General features: G+C 36.4%; 1 protein-coding gene across 1 annotated transcript; it reads left to right on the plus strand.

The window, feature by feature from the left end:
• Nucleotides 1-1019: 1019 nt before the first annotated feature.
• Nucleotides 1020-19638, plus strand: LOC140138782 (putative methyltransferase DDB_G0268948). Its single transcript, XM_072160551.1, has 7 exons — nt 1020-1173; nt 3374-3511; nt 12745-12905; nt 13566-13782; nt 14460-14560; nt 18118-18246; nt 19510-19638. The coding sequence occupies exons 2-7, from the start codon at nt 3392-3394 to the stop codon at nt 19610-19612; spliced, it is 831 nt and encodes a 276-aa protein (XP_072016652.1). The 5' UTR covers nt 1020-1173; nt 3374-3391; the 3' UTR covers nt 19613-19638.
• The last annotated feature ends 1193 nt before the right edge of the window (nt 19639-20831 follow it).

The following is a 20831-nucleotide window of genomic DNA, read 5'->3' on the forward strand; positions in this document are numbered from 1 at the left end:
CTCCCTCCAGATCTTCTACATGACAATTTCTTTAACGTAGATGTATCTGCTCATTCTTATAACACGAGACATGCCAATGAGTCATTCATCATCCATACTAACACTATTTTAGCTGGCAATACTTCTAAAACCAAAGGACCCCTTCTCTGGAACACTATTCCACTCAACATCAGACACTCTGTGTCCCATGTTGCTTTCAAAAGCAGGTTGAAAAAATCTATGGTCCTTGAGTATGAATCGGCGTAGCCGCTGCCTATACTTGAAGCCTTACGGTACTTGTATGGATTGCTAATTTTGCCTTATTCTGGTTCCTTTGTGTGCTTTAATTGTCATCCATTGTCTGCCGGCTCATTTACGGCTCATTCGTGGTGTACGGTCACATTTAGTAGAGGGGCGCGATAAACATGTTGAAAAAAGTTTCAAATAAACTATAGGTAGGTGCAATTTGGATTGAAATCTAAATATGATCCCAATTAGTATTAATTATTTCAAGCGCGAAGATTGTTTTAAATCTGTTGAAGTAAACACTTACCGTTAACAGTTGCTATAGTCGAGATACCTAGTCTGCTTGGTGTTTCTCCAGAACATGCAATAAATGGTGGCAGACACAAAAATAAAAATGTTTTTTCAACGTGATAAATGATAATTTTGGTAACATGCCACTTTTTGTAATCAGGTGTGTTTAATAGTGAGTAATTAAAAATTGAAAATGCAATTATTTTCCGCAAAGGTTATGATGAAATGTTGAACTGTTGATGTCCCAATGTGGGAGCTGTGCGGCACGTGTGAATTTTTATATTCATTTGGAATTTCATCTGCGTTTGATGTGCCACGTGAAAACATTTTGCCCGGATTATTTAACTTTTGAAACATAGCACTTTGAGTTTTTGAAGAAATCGGTAATTTATGATAATATACAAATCATAAATTACAAATCATAAATTACAAATCGGTAATTTATGATAATATTATTATAATTATATTATAAGTACGTCAGCCTGAGATAACCCATCAACGACCTTTATCCACGACGGCTTAATTCATGAATTGGAGGCACGTGTGAATTTTTATATTCATTTGGAATTTCATCTGCGTTTGATGTGCCACGTGAAAACATTTTGCCCGGATTATTTAACTTTTGAAACATAGCACTTTGAGTTTTTGAAGAAATCGGTAAGTAGCTTGTTTACATAATTGTAAAATATCACTAGAATTGTCTATCGACCCCTTTATAATAAAAGCCAAAAAAAAAAGATAGATTTGTCTCATGTCCCCCGCGCGCATTGGATATAATGATGAAAACGTTCAAAAATAGAATTATTCTATTTCACAATTTTTATTTTATTGTCAAAAAATTGCTATTGGCAAAACATAATAAGCCAAAACCAGTGAGTTTTCAAGGGGGTAACCCCACAGGACACCTGATGACTAAAAAAACACGCATACCGCATTAGATTTCAAACTCCGATGGGGCATGAGTCAAATCGTTTTTTTTTTTTTTTTTCTTTTGGCCTAAAGGCATGAGTATCTTTTTGTTTGAGGTTAAATACCATTAATTATGTATTACACGGGTTTCAATGGGAAAATGCCTAATTTCGGGTGGAATTTTCTCATATTCAGAACTCTCACAGTTCAATGCCACTAATATCAGGTGAAACTATATGATTTAGATGCCAAATGATCAAAAATTCAACATAGGTTAACCTGAGACTTTTCTTGTTTTAACGCACTGAACCGTAAACACCTTAAAATGACAGTGCGCCCTCGAAGCTGAAAGTTACAATATGATAGGGCGAATATTTACTAAAACCGAAGCCGTGCGTATGAATTTTGGTACTATTACAACAAAATGTCATATAATGAGAGAAAATGTACCATTTTGAAGCATCAAACTCTAAAAAGTACTTTTTTTTTTATATAACTTTATCAATTTCAGCGATTTTAATGCAGTCTTTTCGAATGCCATGAAAACAAATAGTTACTCGTCGTATTTCAATGTATCGCCCAGGCATTAGTGGTATTTAACCTTGAGGGTTTGCCATTTTACTATAGGATTATGCCTGGAAATACACAGGAACGCAATTTACGTTGTAAATGGAAAAGAACAAAGTTTACAGCTTATTATTATTCAGTATCGAAGTTACGTAATGTTACTATGTCAACGGGATCACGCGCTAGAGTAATGAACCACGATCGAAATGATCACCACATAAAGTATATGGCACTCGAAGGCATACCAAAGTAGCGTGATCCGGTAACCAAGAGAATTACGTAACCACTTCGATGCTGAATAGCATGATCTCTCTACTCTCTATGATCAAATTTGTTAGCTCATAGGCAATTCTATAGCCTCTTATAATTATTTAATGATTAATGGTCTTTTTGTGTGATGACATGCAATTCGTGTTGACCGGTATTTCTACACTTTTGTGTAAAATATGTCCAAAATCCTCAACAACAACAATTAACGAATTATGCTAGCTATCTAAGGCATGTTTGAACTTCGCCAAAGCATTTCCATCCGCTTTCACATGTTTTGAAACTTCTATTCGCATATGCTATTTTGTCACTCAAAAGAATTTCCAATTTTTTAGGCTAATAGACATCATCTGCTGTACGTTCATATTCGATTTATGAGAGTCCGATTTTGAAATATCTTTAGGTTTGCATATGTGAGTTAGTTCCTTTAGCTATACGCATTTTAATGACAAAATGTACTATGATGGGGGTTCAAAAGTGACACATTTCCGCGCTCATGACAACAATGCCTAGAAAAGTTGCTTTTTGCTACGGGCTCATTACAGCCTAACAGATGAACGCTGTTCCCACTGAAAACAATCAATGTCATTTTTTTCACTTTTGAAAAACTCACTTTTTCATTCAAATTGTTTGCGGAAATAGAGTCATATCGTGCCGAATGATGTATAAAATACGCAGAACAAATTTGTTCATCTATCGACAACTTTATTTTGTAATTAATATATAATAATATATTATCGACTATATAAAATCATTGTACAGGACTGCTTAAACTAAATTTTAGTTTAAGCAGTCCTGTACAATGATTTTATATAGTCGATAATATATTATCGAGTAGAGCCCATGGATGCAGCCATTAGCAGACCACACATTGCCAGACGGCTGGATGATTTTCAGCTGCACACACAAATGAATAGGAGCATTTTGAAAATGAATCATGACTTTTTGATAAACTGCTTACGGTAAAAATTCTGAGCACTGGACGATTCTAAATTTCACATACAACGCACCAAACAATATTTGTACATTTACAAGTTGTGCCCCCCGGTTCCAAAATCCTGGCTACGCCACTGGTAACACTCTTCATACAATAATTTGTGTTATGGTATTTCAGACTACCGTTGATAAAGACATGAACGCGGCTACTCGCAAGCAGTTCGCGGAGGCGGAACATGCGACTGTTTACACCAAATACAGGCCTAAAGCAGATCCGAAGGTACTTGAAACAGTCATCAAATACCTCAAAGAAAAGGTCAGTTTTACAAATTACCCATAGTTTTCAATTTGATGCGATGGACATGTCAAATGATTTGGGTTTTTTTTGTGTGTGGGGGTGTTTTCGTTTGGTTGTATTTTAAGTTGTTTGATTGGTTTTTGTCAAAACCTCCTGTGTTCCCTTCATCCAATCAGAATTGAGTTTTTATATCAAACGAAAGCTAACACTTCCCCCTAAAACACTTTTAGTCACTAGGTCAACAGATAACATAATTCAATGTTATAGCAAGGCGAATGTGGAAAATATGTTGAAAACTACCTATCCATCCAAGCAAATTTTTTGACCAAAATGTAGGTTTTAAAAGTCAAAACCTCAAGTGTTCCTTAAAATATTTTTCAAATGTGATGTCATTAAATTAAAAGGCACACTTATATTGTCCATATACTAGAGTCACTAAAATGAGCAATGGTCAATTCTCTTTAAATTGCAAATCTTGTGCAAAAACTTACTATTTTCGCCTGTCAAAAAGATATTTAGGACACCATTTTTGACGTACGTTTCATGTCAAAAGGAGACACTTTTGGGCAGGATCGTAAATGGAGATATAACCAAAAATCTGCCCGGATGATTTTTTTCACAATTTCGGTTGTTGCGAATTTGTGATGTTATTAATGTTTAAAAAATTGTCCGGTAACTGGCATCTTGTATTTTTTGAGACATTTTTTCAGGGTAATTCCTGCTCTCAACATTGCCTCATTTCAAATATTTAGTTTTAGTTTTGGTTTTGGTTTTGGTTTTGGTCACGTGGTTTCCTATTGTCCTGCCTAACCACTTGAATCATAAGATATCGAACTCATTGTTTCTACCTTTTGTTTAAAACCGAACATTTGTGTCAGTCAGTTTCGGTTTTGGTTTTGGTTTCTTATAAGTGGTGTGAGTCGTAAAATTATTTGATTTGAAGTTACCTACTCTAAGTATACAAAAGAAATGTTTAAATTTCGCAGTGCAATATTCACGAGGAGAGAAATCGAGCATGGTAATATACATTGAAAGACGTGGTTTACAAAACCGAATAAGCCTGGGCTAATTCACCTGTGAAAAATATAGACCAGCGAAATATTTGCATTCGACATTACAAAAGGGGCCACTATTGTAATTGTATAGGTGCTTTAAACAAAATCGATTCATGTCCTTAATCCCATGTACCAGAATCGATGGAAGGCCATTATATGACCTCTAATAACCTAATGACTTTTACTAAAGCAATTTTACGCACAAGGTAGAAGATAGAGGGGGAAAGAGATTGTGTGGTGGGGGTGTGGGGGTGGGTGTGTGTGGGGGGGGGGGGGGGGGGGGGGTGGTTGGAGGGCAGGGGGATATGGGCCGGGAGAGAGAGAAACAGATGAGAGAGAGAGCATTGGAAGTGAAAGAGAAGGGGGAGGAGAGCTCGAGATGAAGATATAGAATGTAGGGGAGGAGGAGGGGGAAAGGGGTAATTTAGGGAAGAGGTGGTTATAATATAATATAGGGGGGTGATCTCTGAACCACTTTGTGAGATATTATTTCAAAACTTGTGAAAATAGTTGTAGTGGCATTGTGTTAGTTGGAAAATGCCTTTTGTTTCATCCGATTCGGTTATTTCACCCCCTGGACATGGGGTCTGAAGATATTGAGTTTTTTTGCATGTTTCGGTATTAGAGTCAAGCGGTAGCATGACCAGCAAGTTTTAAAAAAAACGACTGATAAAGAAGAATAAACAGATGCACCGCGGGACTATATTTACACGAAACAAAACGCTATTGTTCTATGATATTTTTCGCTGGGTACAAAATATATCTAAAACCATGCTAAATCTTATTTACTGTCCAAAGTGTAATATTTTAATAACTCATTAATTCAAAAAGTTACACCAATCTTACAGTCAATCCGATTGTTTGATAATAAACAAACATTCTTGCATCATTTTACGCGGTATTTTATAGCCAAATTTAGTGGCAAATCATAGCTAATCATACTGATATCCAGAATCTTTCGACACTGCTACAGCCATACATGGCTGTCACTGTCGCACTACTTTTTGAGATTCACTTCCAAATATACCCTAGCATTTTCCTGGATACCCTCCATACAAATTCTGGATCCCATTCGCCAAAAAATCAAGTTTTTCACAATTCTTTTATTCTTTCTGGACCACAGCATACCTTCATATTAATAAATACTCCACTTTTACACGTCGTTATATCGAGACGTCCCCGTGGCGAAGCGGTTAAGGCCATGGACTTCTAATCCATTTATGAGTTTTTACTCAAGTTCGAAACTTCCCACCACTTTTTTTTTCAATGTTTTATTAACCAATTTATTGTCATAAATCAAGAATAACACCATTTTGAACACCGATTGCTATGGTGATATTATTTTTTTCATCAAACAAACAATTTATCAGTGGCTCTGTTCACAGCTCATACTGAAATTATATTTGGAATAAATGTTATAAATTGTCACAAATTTAAATCACAAACCGCGAAAGATAACCAACAACTGCCGCTAAATATTGATATCCAACTAGATTTCCCCACAGGGCTATAAAGAACCACAACCCGCGAAATTTGGATATCCAACTAGATTGCCCCGCAGCGCTACAAAGAATCACACACCACGAAATGTGGATATATCCAACAAGCTTAAATTATAAATTAGCTCCCGATAGAGGGCAGGGCTTGATAAGGAATTCAAATCACAAACCGCGAAAGATCGCCGACAACCGCCTTTTAATAGGATATCCAACTAGATTGCCCCGCAGGGCTACAAAGAACCACAAACCGCGAAATTTGGATATCCAACCAGATTGCCCGTAGACCTATCGATTATAAAGAACCACAAACCGCGAAATATGGATATCCAACAAATTAAGACCACAAACCGCGAAAGATCGCCAACAACTGCCGCTCAATATTGATATGCAACTAGATTGCCCCGCAGGGCTATAAACAACCACAAACCGCGAAATTTGGATATCCAACAAGCTTAAACTATAAATTAGCTCCCGATAGAGGGCAGGGCTTGGTGAAAACAACAAACCACGAAAGATCGCCGACAACCGCCGCTTAATAAGAATATTCAACTAGATTGCCCCGCAGGGCTATACAGAACCACAAACCGCGAAATTTGGATATCCAACCAGATTGCCCGTAGGCCTATCGATTATAAAGAACCACAAACCGCGAAATATGGATATCCAAAAAATTAAGACCACAAACCGCGAAAGATCGCCAACAACTGCCGCTCAATATTGATATCCAACTAGATTGCCCCGCAGGGCTATAAAGAACCACAAACCGCGAAATTTGGATATGCAACTATTACCCCACAGGGCTTCGAAGAACCACAAACCACGAAATATGGATATCCAACAAGCTTAAACTATAAATTAGCTCCCAATAGAGGGCAGGGCTTGATGAGGTAAATTAAAACCACAAACCACAAAAGATCGCCGATAACCGCCGCTTAATAGGGATATCCAACTAGATTGCCCCGCAGGGCTACAAAGAACCACAAACCGCGAAATTTGGATATCCAACTAGATTGCCCGCAGGCCTATCGATTATAACGAACCACAAGCCGTGAAATATGGATATCCAACAAATTAAGACCACAAACCGCGAAAGATCAACAACAACTGCCGCTCAATATTGATATCCAACTAGATTGCCCATCAGGGATACAAAGAACCACAAACCGCGAAAGTTTTAAAAATAAACGACTGATAAAGTTTTGTTAATTTATCTTTTATTGTCATGAATCAAGAATAGCAATCTCAAACATCTATTTTTCGTTATATTATTCGTTTTATGGAGCACTTCGTAACCTGATGACTTTCCAAGCTTGGAGCTGATTGGCTACATTCATAAAAAGAAAAGAAATCTACCAAAAAACGTTGACAACGTAAAGAAATCAGCAAGTTTAAAAAACCCACCTCGGCTCACTTTTTGAAACTTGGTCCCATTTTGAACACCAACAGCAAATCAGTGTTTTTATTTTATTTCAACAGAATACAGCGTTTCCACAAGATTACAAGCCTACTTGTTATTTGTTTAATTCAATCATGAATCATGATTATTATAAAACAAAACACAAGGACATTGGTTTACCATGCAAGAACAAGATAATAATTAACCTTTTAGGTCGTTTCAGATATCGCATTTGCACATTAAAGATACATAACACTTCTGGAAATGTTTTAAATTTATATAAATATGATAAAGTTGAAATCAGTACCTTTTACAAATGGGACCAAGTTTCAAAAAGTGAGCCGAGGTGGGTTTTTTAAACTTGCTGATTTCTTTACGTTGTCAACGTTTTTTGGTAGATATGACCATTAGGCGAATTACAACCAGGTTAACCATTATTCTTTCCATGTTATTCTTTAAACATCACTTATCATTGAATATTTTACAAATTGGTATCAATTATTCAAAGTATTCTTTTGATATTTAAAAAAAATCCAACACCCCATTTGACGTCTCAATGACGTCATAACATAGATGTCTTTTTGTGGGTTGCACCAACACGCATGGAAGGTGGCACGCAATGCTTTTTGTTTTTTCCGCCACACGGTATAAATAAGGAATTTACACTTAATTTGGGTGTACTATATCTTGGATCAAGTCTCTACCTTGAAAAAGTTGCCCACATTGCATAACTTTATAAATGTAAATATTAGAATTATGTTTTTATGCCCCATATTTGAAGTAAACAATTTTTATTGCAATGATTTCGAGACCATGAACCCAAACTGGGTGATATACTGTGACGACATTGGGCTACAAGTATACAAGTTCCCAAGTTGGCAATAAAGATCTACTTGCATATTCATGACTTTCTTGTGATGGTCATCAAGATGTGGCTATTTCAAAAACAGGATTGAGGTTGTTTATTCTGCTTGAAGAATTGAGGCAGATATGAAATGTGGTTGATATATGTTTTGTTTATGGATGACATTTGCTGCAATCAAGAAAATCTAGCAATGACTCCATTTCAGTCCAGATTGACACCAGACACATTCAAATTGATTACATTTTGATGAAAATAGGAAAATTCTTTTGAATTCATATGGTCAAAATTTCCTCCAATCAACAAAATAGCAATAAAATGACGCCCTGATAGTAGTCAGGTGTTCAAAAGATTTACATACAAGTGTAGTGACCAGTTCTAGAGAGCGGCACATCATGGGTGATAATTGGTTGTGAGTGCATTGATACACTACATGTATGTATGTCCTTGGTGGTATTTACCAAAAAATACCGGTACTACCCACATGCTATTTATTTTGTCTAATTACCAGTATTCCAGACACTTACATGTACTAATATTAATGCAAAATGATTGTGGTGATTCATCTGTGGTGTTGTCTTTTTTAAAGACAGTTCTTGTTTTTAACTGATTACAAAGGATAATTACACCAATGTAATTTCAAGAATATGATCAGTCCCACCACCACCCCAACAGGCTGCTGGACATGACAGGGGGGGTAACTCTTTGTTCTGGTCAGGTAACCTCTCACATTAAAAAATGGAGAATGTCAAATTCGTTGTAGGTCTCTGCAAGTCTCACATAGTGTATTGAATTATCTGGGTTAAATTAATTTTCTCAGTGTTGGATAGGGTATAACGTTAAAAGGACTGTTAGAGTGGTATGTTTGATGTTAAATCGTGATCAAAACTGAACAAAAAGGTCAGTAAACTGGCTTAAAATAATTGAAAAAAGGTAAAATCACCAGGGTAAAATTGCCCATCACGGGTCTCAGATTAACAATTTTACAGATCTTCATGGTCTCTTTTCTTGGATTTGTTTCCAACCTCATGGCCAACTTCAGAACTGGCGTAAAGTGGGTGGTTACCCAGGCTGGTGTACAAGTTATCTCCACCCCCCCCCCGAACGTTTTTTGTTTACATCCCACTACCTACGATTCCCTACAGTGATTTTCTTCATTTAGGAAGTGTTTTTAAAATAATACTGTTGTGGGAGGGGTTGGAGCCAAAATTTTTTGAACCTTAAAAAGGTGGCCGCATTAGCTAAACTATAATAAAGGTCCGTTCACAAACACTAGTAAGAGGGGGGCCTGATGCAAAAAAGGGGCCCTGAATAATTTTTTTATCCCTCTGAAGGGGGTCCTTTAAAAATATCACCTTAATTTTCTTGTAGAACATGAGTTTATACTGTGTTTCTATGGAGTTGACGTTAATTTTTCATTGCCAAAAAGGGGGCCCCTGAAAAAAAATATGTGAATTTTTCTTCGGTTCCTAAAGAGATTAAAATTCAGAATCCAAGTAACCCCTTTCATAAAAACATCTCTGAACACTCCCTTACCAACAGTAACAAAAGTTTTGTTCAATTTATTTTTATAAATGCTATGCTGATTCTTGTTATTCATTAGTCTGAGAGCACTATAAACAATAATCATAAGTTCACATTATTAATAGGGAGGGCTTCCAAACTCATCCGCCAGTTGCTAGCTCCGCCCGGTTCGACCCTGTTAGGGCCGGTTTCTATTGTTCTAACAATATGGAATGCGGTTCAACCGCCACTAACTGCCGGTCAAGCGGCAGTTGTGTTTTGAAGCCACCCACAAATTATTATCATCTCACAACGCTATGCATTACAATGCACTAAAATGGGCAAAAACGGAAAAACTTAAGAAGCCATGTCCAGGGGGTAAAATGCCCAAATTTAACGAAATAAAGGTCATTTTCCCACTCACACAATGTCACTACAATGATTTCCACAAGTATTAAAAACTTTGGTCAGAGATCACCCCCCTCTTAAAGAGGTATGGGTTGTGCTTCCCGGGGCACTACAAATATTACTGTATCCAAATGCTTGTTAAATTACTCGCGCATGCTCCAGCCGCTTGACCAATCACAGTCGACTCAGCGAGTTTCTGCCGATGTTTGCCGAGTGACCAGCCGAACTTTTAATCTTCGTGTGTTCGGCACGGGGATTTTAGAAAGGTCTTTGAGGGTTGAATAATGTTTTGAATCTGACAACTTTCTACTCCCATTTAGACAAAATGGCAATCTACACGAAGTTTTTTAAACCTTGAAAATCGGTGAAGAGATAAGGAAAATAATGACATTTTTCAGGGCACATGTTTTTGATCAACGGAATTTTTAGGCAAGTTGACAATTCTGAAACATTTTGATGTATAAATTTCATCGCAAGATTCACAATTTCTTGGATTTTATCGATGAATACTTTGATTTTTTGCATCATCGGAAAACTACACAGTATAACACTGTGCTAGTTTCAACGTGTTACATTTTCGATTTTTGTGTTACATTTAGGCCAAAGTTGGACCAAATTTGAGTAATATTTCGGATTTTCCGTTTCTACTGCACGGAAGATCATAAGGCCGAATAAAAATAAAACATGTTTCTCGTCCCCTTCCGCTTCCTTTTTTGAGGCCGCTTCAAATTTATTTTCAGTTTTTAAAATTCAGTCAAAACTTTGGAAGAAAGATGTCTTGGAAGTTGAGATGTTTTCTATAGCCTTGCTAATATGCAAGAAACAATTCTGGATGGTTCTGTGATCACTAGCGGGGGCGGACCTACCAGAACAATAAAATAAATTCCTCCTTTTTAAACCCGGACGAGAAACATTTTATTTTTACTGGCCAAATCATCCTCAGACACGCTCCAGATAATATGCAAATGCATGGAGTACAATACCAATCACCTGTTTAACTGGTATTGATCAAAGTAATTCTTTGTACTCCATGCATTAGCATATCTTATGGAGCGTGTCTGGAGGATGATTTGATTCACGGCAGGAAGTGCAGGGCAGCATGAGTGAACACGGGTCACTGAATTAGCATAAAGGTCACACAAAACAGCTTACGCGCAAGCGTGGTAACCTCACAGTGAAAAGTTTGACCTTACAAAGCTGTCGAGTATTTAGATACAGCAGTATAGTGTGTAAGTTCGTAGTGCGGGGATAATAAACTAATTCATAATCAAATCATCTCCATGCATCGTTTATGTTTCATACAAACAAACAAATCCCCCACCCCGCCCCATCCTTCAATATACGCGCATGTATATGATTTCTAGGCCTAGAACTCGTGAGTGTAATATGCCACCTACCTTCGACAGAGAGCATCAACTGTCGTCCGCGGGATAGATTTCCGATATCAATCATGATAATAATTATGTTAGCACAATCGGCTATTGTATACTTCTGGTTATATACCCTATACTGTGTCCTCCCAGCATAATAGTGTTATGAATGCAGACCAGATCAGCTCTACTTTTTAATCTCTTGATTTTTGGTTTCTGAACAAAAGAGAAACAAAAACTAAATATTTGAAATGAGGGACTGTCAATAATATTTTTAAAGGCCGATTTCTCAATTTCCAATTTTATAATACCATAACTTACGAACTCAATATCTTCGCTCAGGAATGTCTTCGACACGTGCAATATTTTTCTATCTCGTGCAATATATTCTTGTATCACACTCAAAGCCATTCAATATTATATAAATATCTCGCACCTCTCGGCGCAAGGAATGATTAGAAAAGGACTGGTCTTTTGATATGCTTCAGCATGTTCAGCAAACTGCATACGACCACTACACTGTCCAATGGCCGTATTGTGATGTGGCGGGAGTTTTAAAAGCACGGGCCCTGAACAAAACATGATGCGCGCGCATATTCCCAGGGAAGGAACAAGGAGCATAATACAGACAAATTGCCTGGCCATGACGCGACATGTCAGGCTAATCAAAAGTGTGATCAGAATAGTATAGTCTGATCAGATCGTCTATAGTATGATCAGTACAAAAAGTCCAGGGATATTTTTAATTTATTTTCTAATTTTAAAAGAACCAATTTTTAGTGGGAATTTGTGTAAGTTACACAGCTGAAGTTGTGGAAGGGTTGAAATTATTATTATGACATAAACACGTTTGTTTGGTCATTATTCCTATAACCTGCACCCTTAATACGTCTGTGGACCGTTGAGTTAGTATTTTTGGCCTACATCTGATATATATATTATGTTGTTTGTTGTCCCCTATGCATACCACTGGGAGCTTTACTTGTTTCCCCACATCAAGTTGGCGTATCATCTTGCTCTCTTTTCTGATAATCAAACATTAACCGGTGATTGGAGTAGAGTTCGGATCCTGTTTAAGTTATTTTTGGTTCATAACATTAATTTCTTAAGGATATGCTTATAATAATCAAGACAAAGCTGCTTACATTTTGTTCACAGAAACAAACACCTCTGAACGTGGCGGTAGATGTTGCTTGCGGATCGGGACAGAGCACGGTTGGTCTGGCGCCGTACTTCAAAAAAGTGATAGGCTATGACATCAGCGCGGCGCAAATCAACGAGGGAAGACGCGTGAATACGTTGAGAAATATTGAATATGCGTAAGTCAATTCAGGGACAGTAGAATTTTTGCGAAATAAATCATTTTGCTTGTACCTCACCCAGTTTGACGTGTAGGCCTCCCATTGCTTTGTGAGAAAATTCCTTCATAACATTAGTCGTGTTGTAACTTAAAAAAACCCTTTTTTACCATTTTAACAATAGCGTCGGTCGCAACACATAAGTGGCGTACGTGAAGGACAAAATATGTTAAAAACAACATCAAATAACAACAACGACAACAACAACCAAGATTCTTAGGTATTAGCCATCAATAGATTCGGACTAAAGACGCGCTTTTTAGATTCGGACTAAAGACTCTTCGGCCCGACTGAAGACTTCGGACTGATGAAGTGTCGGACTTGCGACGTGTTTTGTATTTTTCGGAAAAGTGAAGTTTTTTTCTGACTAACGAACCTAAAATGACTTTTGGACTGACGAACCCCCAGATATAGGACATTTGCACTTCGGACTGAATTATATAATATATACCGTGACATTTTATGCTGCTAATTTTCACTGTAAAGTAGAACAGATGCTGAAACAAAACCAAAATTCAACCATTAGTTTTTTCGAGCATCCTTAAACAAACATAAGACATAATTACATTTGTAAAAGAATCGTTTTATTGTAATATTTAATACAAACCAAATTTCTTCCAGTACTGCAGATGCAGAGAATATTCCTCTGCCTGATAAGTCAGTAGATCTGGTAACCTGTTCTCAAGCTGTTCATTGGTTCAACTTTGATGCTTTTTTCCGTGAGGTTGATCGTATCCTTACTCCAAATGGTGTGTTAGCTGTCTACTCCCGTGGTGACTATGTATTGGTACATGAAGATGCTGATGTGGCCAAGGAGCTGACAAAGATATATAAGGATGTGGGTATAGCACAATCCAACAAAAACAAACAAACAAAACAAACAAACAAAAAAAACACGTTGACAACGTAAAGAAATAAGCAAGTTTAAAAAATGCCCCCTCCTCTGCTCACTTTCTGAAACTTGGTCCCATTTGTAACTAGGCGATGACTTAAAGGAGTATTTTGTGATCCCAGCATCTTCTTTTTATGATATTTTGCAGTATATATCTACGATAAATGCTTATTCCCATAATTTCAGTTGATTCCGATTTTGCGTTTGCGAGTCATGCATGATCATGTGTATTGCTCCATAAGCCACCGTGTTGTAATTGCGGAAATAGAAATTTGACAATAGTTTTGCTATTAAACGAATTAATCTGCAAGAAATTTTTTGTACATAAACATTATGTAACCATAAAATGTCAATTTGTTTGTGAAAAGTGGGGGGATGAGGATGTGGATCACAAAATGCCCCTTTAACTTTAGGGGCTTATCATAATCAATTTCAACATTTCCAGAAGTGCTATGGATAAGAAGATACCCTGCATGCTCTGCATGTGGGTATAATGCGCGAAAACGAAATGCGCGGGCTACAGGAAACAAATGTGTTTTTGTTTTGGCCTAACACCTAATACTTGCAATATCTTGTTTACATTGATTTTTTGTGTTAATTTATTAATTTATTCATTATTTCAGTGCACATGGAAAACATTAGCAGCTTATTGGAATGACCCAGTCCATGCCACCAGACAAAATGGTTATGTAGATCTTGCTATACCATATCCAGATTTTGAAAGGTACAACTAATTATGACCTGGTAACTTTTCTACCATGCGTACTTGTTCATTTACAAAATATAAGCCTCATAACAATATCATCGATGCCATTATCGAATTATTGAGTACATAGTAATCTGGTTTGTGTAACCGTTTGTCTCATCTTATTAGAGGAGAGCCATGAATCAGTGCCACAGCACTTCTTTCTACATAGCATTCAATTGTACGAAATCGAGACAGTCAAGAGGATTTCTTCCTACTTTTTTCTAAGGTGACTGTGATATACATGTATTACAGGGTGTATCAAAATGATTGGTACCCATCAATTTTGATGTTTATTGAAAAGCCTGTTTCTTCCAAATACAAGAGTGGATATTCTTGATAGGTCCAGAATTTTTTGGTGGCATTTGTTGACAATTTATTAGCTTTAATCCAATTGTAAAAATAGAAGTGGACCCAGGATTGATCCTTGCGGAACACCACATATAATATCGCGTGATTCTGATTTATAAGAATTATAATAAATATATTGCTTTCTGTTGCTTAGATAGTTTCTGAACCATCCCAGACCGGCATCCCAAACACTTGTCTATTTCTAATTTGAGCAAGCAAAGAATAACTTACCGCCACATCCTTGTTTTTGTTAAGTGCGTGGATGTTTTGTGGTTTCATGTTTGTGTATCCAAAATATTCCCCGCCCCCCCCCCCCCAACTCAACACAAAAGTTGACAACCATGAGATTTACCAAATATTTCAAAGACCTCTTTTTCATCAAATTTACCCCCTTTTTCATCCAAAATCGAGGACAAAATTTGGCCAAAAATAACCCCTTTTTGGGGGTTATCAATGACCAGAATTTCAAACACCCCTTTTTAGTGATTAGAGTTTCAAACACCCCTTATCAATGACACTAAATATTGACATAAAATTTCTGGATTTTCTCAAGTACCCCTTTTATCCAAATTTCGCTGAGAGCGCAAATTAAATACCCCTATTTTGCTGATTTCACTGTCAATTTTCACGGACAATGCAAATTAAATACCCCAATTTTTGCCAATTTCACGGTCCTTGCTACTGGTAAAAAATTACACCATGCAATTTGGTAACTCTCATGGTTGTCAACTTTTGTGTTGAGTTGGGGGGCCGGGAAATATTCTTACAAGATTTTGTTTTTGATTTAAAAATTAACATTAATTATCAATCAATAGACAGTTTCCACATTAAGGCACAGAAAAAAGGAGAATACAAATTTAAACTGCAAGATAATCAATTCTCTATGAGCACTGAAATTAAGCGCATATGAATGGTATGTTGGGTTTTTGTAAAAGATGAGTTGCGGCAACTTCAAAACATGGTCAAATGTTGTTACACTGCTCGTTCAATTTCATGGCATCAATGGATTTGCAAGATTTTAACAATGAAGATGCACAACTAGATTCCTAGCTTTACTGCAGCTTTTAAAACGTGATAAAATTGTGTTTAACTTCGTATAACTTGTGAGAGCATTACATACATACATCCCCACACCCGGGCACCCCCTAGCATTACATACATACATCCCCACACACCCGGGCACCCCCCTAGCATTACATACATACATCCCCACACACCCAGGCACCCCCTAGCATTACATACATACATCCCCACACACCCCAGGCACCCCCCCTACACATATACATACAACAAGGCTTTTGTAGCCCGCCATTTCATGAAGACCTCAGCGGGTGTGATGATACAAACAAAACTAATACACTACAGAGCAAAGAATGAACAAAGACAAGTCAATATGGGAACAAGCTAGGTATGTTTTCAAATTCTTCTTAAATATATGAGCATTAATGGATTTGCACGACTTTAGCACTGACGATGAAAAATGTGTCATTCTACCTAATGGTTTTTAAATTTTTATAATTGGTTGAAACAATAGTGATTTATTCAAATAATTATATTATCTTAAGGGATCTGGAATGAGCGTTTTGAGCGTTTCGACAGTATTTTTTGTGGGACATGAGAGCACCTCAGACATATCGAATTGCATTCTGAATACGAAGAATGTCTTTCTGATATCAAATATTTTTCATTTTTTGAAATTCACGATGTAATACAAATTTTATGACAAATTATTAAAATTTGATATTTTTTACATTTTGATATATAACAGTCCTCGAAGTAAATTTTTATAAATCTAATAGTCCAGTCAAAGTGGGTTTTGACTCACCACTAATTGCAACAGAATTTTTTTCACTCCTATGAATGTCAGAGATGTCCCCTGAACAGCATACAAAAAGTATACTAAAATATACTTGGTGGAAAGGTAGTTTTTGGCGGGAAAAGGTCATACAGGGGTCAAATTTCTCTAGTCATAAGGAATCATCAAAAATATAGTTTGCCATACCTGTGATGTACGGTTCTTGAGTTATAACCGAAAAGGTCAAAGGTCAAATGTTGGGTTCAACAGAGGTCAAAAAACTAAAAATTGTCTGATTTTAACCAAAATGGTCTCAAATTGTTCGGCTTGCAAACATAATTAATTTAAAGAATATTTGCACTGTTTAGGTTGTTTAATTACATGCGTAACATCGAAAACTAGGTCGGGGTCAATAGAGTTCAATGGTCAATCACCTCTTTTACCCTGCTACCTAGGTAACGAAGCATCCAAGATATGGCAAACTATTCTTATTCTGGAATGTTTTTAAAGGACGAACACATTGAGACCATTTTTAAGAAAATTTGACATCTCTAAAATGTATAAAAGTGAAAAAAATTCTGTTGCAATTACTGGTGGGTGACACCACTAATTTGTAGATTGACTGGACTATAATGACATATTCTTAAAGTGTATGTAGTTGGGAGGAAAAGCCGACGATCAATTGAAAATTTTGACCTTTCATATTGAAGATATGGATTTTTTCCCAAAAGACCTATTTTTTTGGTGTTTTGGGGGAAAAAATCCATATCTTCAATACGAAAGGTCCAAATTTTCAATTGATCGTCGGTTTTTCATCCCACCTACAAACACTTTAAGTATAAATCATCAGATTTATAAAGTTTACTTCGAGTAGTACTATTAAATATGAAAAATACCAATTTTTAATCATTTGCCATAAAATGTGTATTACATTGCGAATTTCAAAATATCAAAATTATTTGATATCAGAAGGACTTTCTTCGTATTCGGAATGCGATTCGATATGTCTGATGTGCTCTAATACCCCACAATAAATACTGTCTAAACGTTCATACCTCACCCCTTAAATGATGGTTTACTGCAACTTTTAAAACGTGATACAATTTTGTTTAACTTCGTATAACTTGTGAGAGCATTTCATACATACATCCCCACACACCCCGGGCACCCCCCTAGCATTTCATACATACACACCCCCACCCCAACCCATACCTACATACAACAAGGCTTTTGTTTTCAAATTCTTCTTAAATATATGAGCATTAATGGATTTGCACGACTTTAAATTTTTATAATTGGTTGAAACAATAGTGATTTATTCAAACAGATAATTTCGAAGAATAGAGATTAATGCATATCTTAATGACAATATCAATTGTATTTTACACAGAGTGACAATGGAATCCCAGATGGACTTAACTCTAACAAGTTTGACAGGATTTATCAGCAGCTTTACTGCCTATCAGCGTTTCCACAGGGAGAACCCTAACGATGACATAATAACTCCCTTACATACAAGGTATGCTAAACATGGCAGGTCTATTACGTCATCTATACTTTGCGACATTCTGTCAGTGGGTCAGTCTGTCCAATGATGTCATCGCGCAGAATACAGAAAATGATTTATTTGAGCCAAAAATCTGGGCCAAGAAATAATCGAGTTTGGACCTGTCTAAAAAAATTACGACATAGCTTCCCAAGGCTGTCAACCTTTTTTGAATTGCTTGTAGTTCAAGAGATTTCACTTTATATGCACTACAATCGTGCAAATAAAGTTGCTTGGAAAAATAATTTCAAAACTGAACAATATTGGGGTAAATTTGTTTTCTTAAACTACCTAATCTTGTACATTATGACACCACATTGAATCCAATGTGACCTCAAGAAGTAAAGTTACAGGCAATTTAATAGGTCCAGTTTTAAAAGTGACAAACTGGCCTATTCAAAACTCTACAGACCACAAATCTGGTTTGAGAGTGGTGATTGGCTAATTTATGCGTTTGGCTTTAATTTAAAACAAAAGGAACAAAAGACAACTGAAACAAATGAACTGACAAATAAAATGAAAGTTATGAAAAGTACAGAGAAGTAAAAACTGAAATAAAAACTGCTTTAAATAACGCTTCATTGAAGAAACTGTGTTGTCTCTTTGTTGCGCTTGTTGGAATCTTTTTGCGCCACTGGTTTATACGCTCAGCACAGTTAGATTATCGGGCGCGATTTGATACTGAAACGTTACCTTAATTTAAATTAAGTCTTAACTGCCGATGATACAAAGTAAAGTAAAGCCTTTGTACCTTGCATGTACAACGCATCATTTGACATTTAAAGCCATAATGTGTGATTTGCTTCACAGCGACGCCCTCAATTTTACTCGGATTTCTACTTTTTGCATAATTATAACCAGTGGTATACTAAAATACCACGTAAGCCTGAAGTGCTTTTAATAACAGTAAAATTTAACTTTTTGTATTAAAACCGGGTCGACCCGGTTTTATTCAGAGTTCAACGATCGAGTACTTGCTAGCATGTACCGTGGATGCCAGTTTGTATGTACACACGTCGAACGCGATGCTCCGTGCAGTTACATGTAATACGATCGGCGAGCGTAGTACACGCATTGTAGGCGTTGGAATGGATCGCAATTTTCTTCGCTATATCTCATTTGTTTGGCTCGAAATTAAAAGGGGATAATGTGATCAGTGAAAACAAACAATTAAATAAGAATCTATTCTTTATGCAAATCACACATTATTGCTTTAATTATTGCCCTTCCATACAGGTTCCTGCAAGCATTGAATGTTCAAACTTTACCTGAGGAGACAACGGTGACAACAAGCTGCCCTATATTTATGATGATTGGACGCAAACCTGGCACCATTTGAAAACTGAACATGTGTGACGATTAAAGACTTAAGACTGGGGGTCTGGATCAATTCAGCAATGTGCGGACAAAGCCAAAAATAAAGGTTCATGGAATTTGCCTAAATCTTGTGATAGGAAAGGTATTTGGGTCTAATGATTTTGTAACTTGATCAAAATTCGAAAATCCCTTGTTGCCATGGTAACGGTTCTTTGAAGATTGCCCCAGGAAAGTTCATTTTTCAATTTTACAGTTCGAAAAAGACACATTTTCTAGCTAGCACTAATGAAATTGCTAGAAGTATGGAACAATTGAAATTGCTGCTGATAAATACCTATGTATTAGACGTTACAAAAATAGTATTGCCAGTTTTCTCACCCACCTAGAATATTGTGTAATATGCAATGCAAAATCCCTCTTTTTGCAATTTTTTTCATTAGTAAAAGTGGTATAACTTTGAAATTCAATAACTCTCAAGAAGAAGTTTGCTGATTAAAGTCAGGGGTTGGATGAGAATGACTATGAATGGGGATGATCAACCAACCAATAAAAAAATTGGGGTCTTTACCCCATAACGAAGTTTTACTTTGAAGAAAGTTCGCTATTTTCGATAAAAATGAGCTAATTACATAGCACTTTCACAGTATAAAAAATCCTTTATTGGCTTGTGATTTGCAAATAACATACCCAGAATAGTTCATTGACTCATCATAACCATTGGTTATCATTTATTTAAGTAATTTTCACTTAGTAAACTGCCAGTGACCCCTCCCCCAGCCATATGGTTTAATGCATGAAAAATGTGCAAAGTTGGGCGCAAAATGGTTACCATGGGCATTAATTTCTTGGTGGTGGTTATCTGTCTTTTACAATCTCTACTTTTCCTAAACAATGGATAAATCGATTATAACTATTGAAACCAAATAAAACACATTATATTTCAGTTGGTCACTACTCTGGAGTAGGCTAGGGGTTTTCCATGTATAATAATCATTTCTACTTCTTATTTAGGCCTATATTCACTACTGGACTCATTGATTGACTTTATCTGAAATACCTCACCAATAATCTAAATATGGTTTTAACATAATGAGAATGTGATAATGTCGTGGATTTATAATATTAAAGTCCTTTTTACCAGTTGTTTCTACCTTATCTGGGGTTTATAGCAACAACAGCAACTGACATACCAAGTAACATTTTTCTTTGTTTTATACAATGTTATCTATAAATCTAGTTCT

The sequence above is a fragment of the Amphiura filiformis genome, chromosome 18 (genome assembly GCF_039555335.1).
Source record: "Amphiura filiformis chromosome 18, Afil_fr2py, whole genome shotgun sequence".
Taxonomy (NCBI): Eukaryota; Metazoa; Echinodermata; class Ophiuroidea; order Amphilepidida; family Amphiuridae; genus Amphiura; species Amphiura filiformis.

Bases quoted from the DNA above. Each gene is read 5' to 3' on its own strand.
- LOC140138782 (XM_072160551.1), top strand. From the start codon at position 3,392: ATGAACGCGGCTACTCGCAAGCAGTTCGCGGAGGCGGAACATGCGACT. The intron at 3,512-12,744 runs GTCAGTTTTACA...TTTTGTTCACAG, and splicing joins TCAAATACCTCAAAGAAAAG to AAACAAACACCTCTGAACGT. The intron at 14,561-18,117 runs GTACAACTAATT...TATTTTACACAG, and splicing joins CCATATCCAGATTTTGAAAG to AGTGACAATGGAATCCCAGA.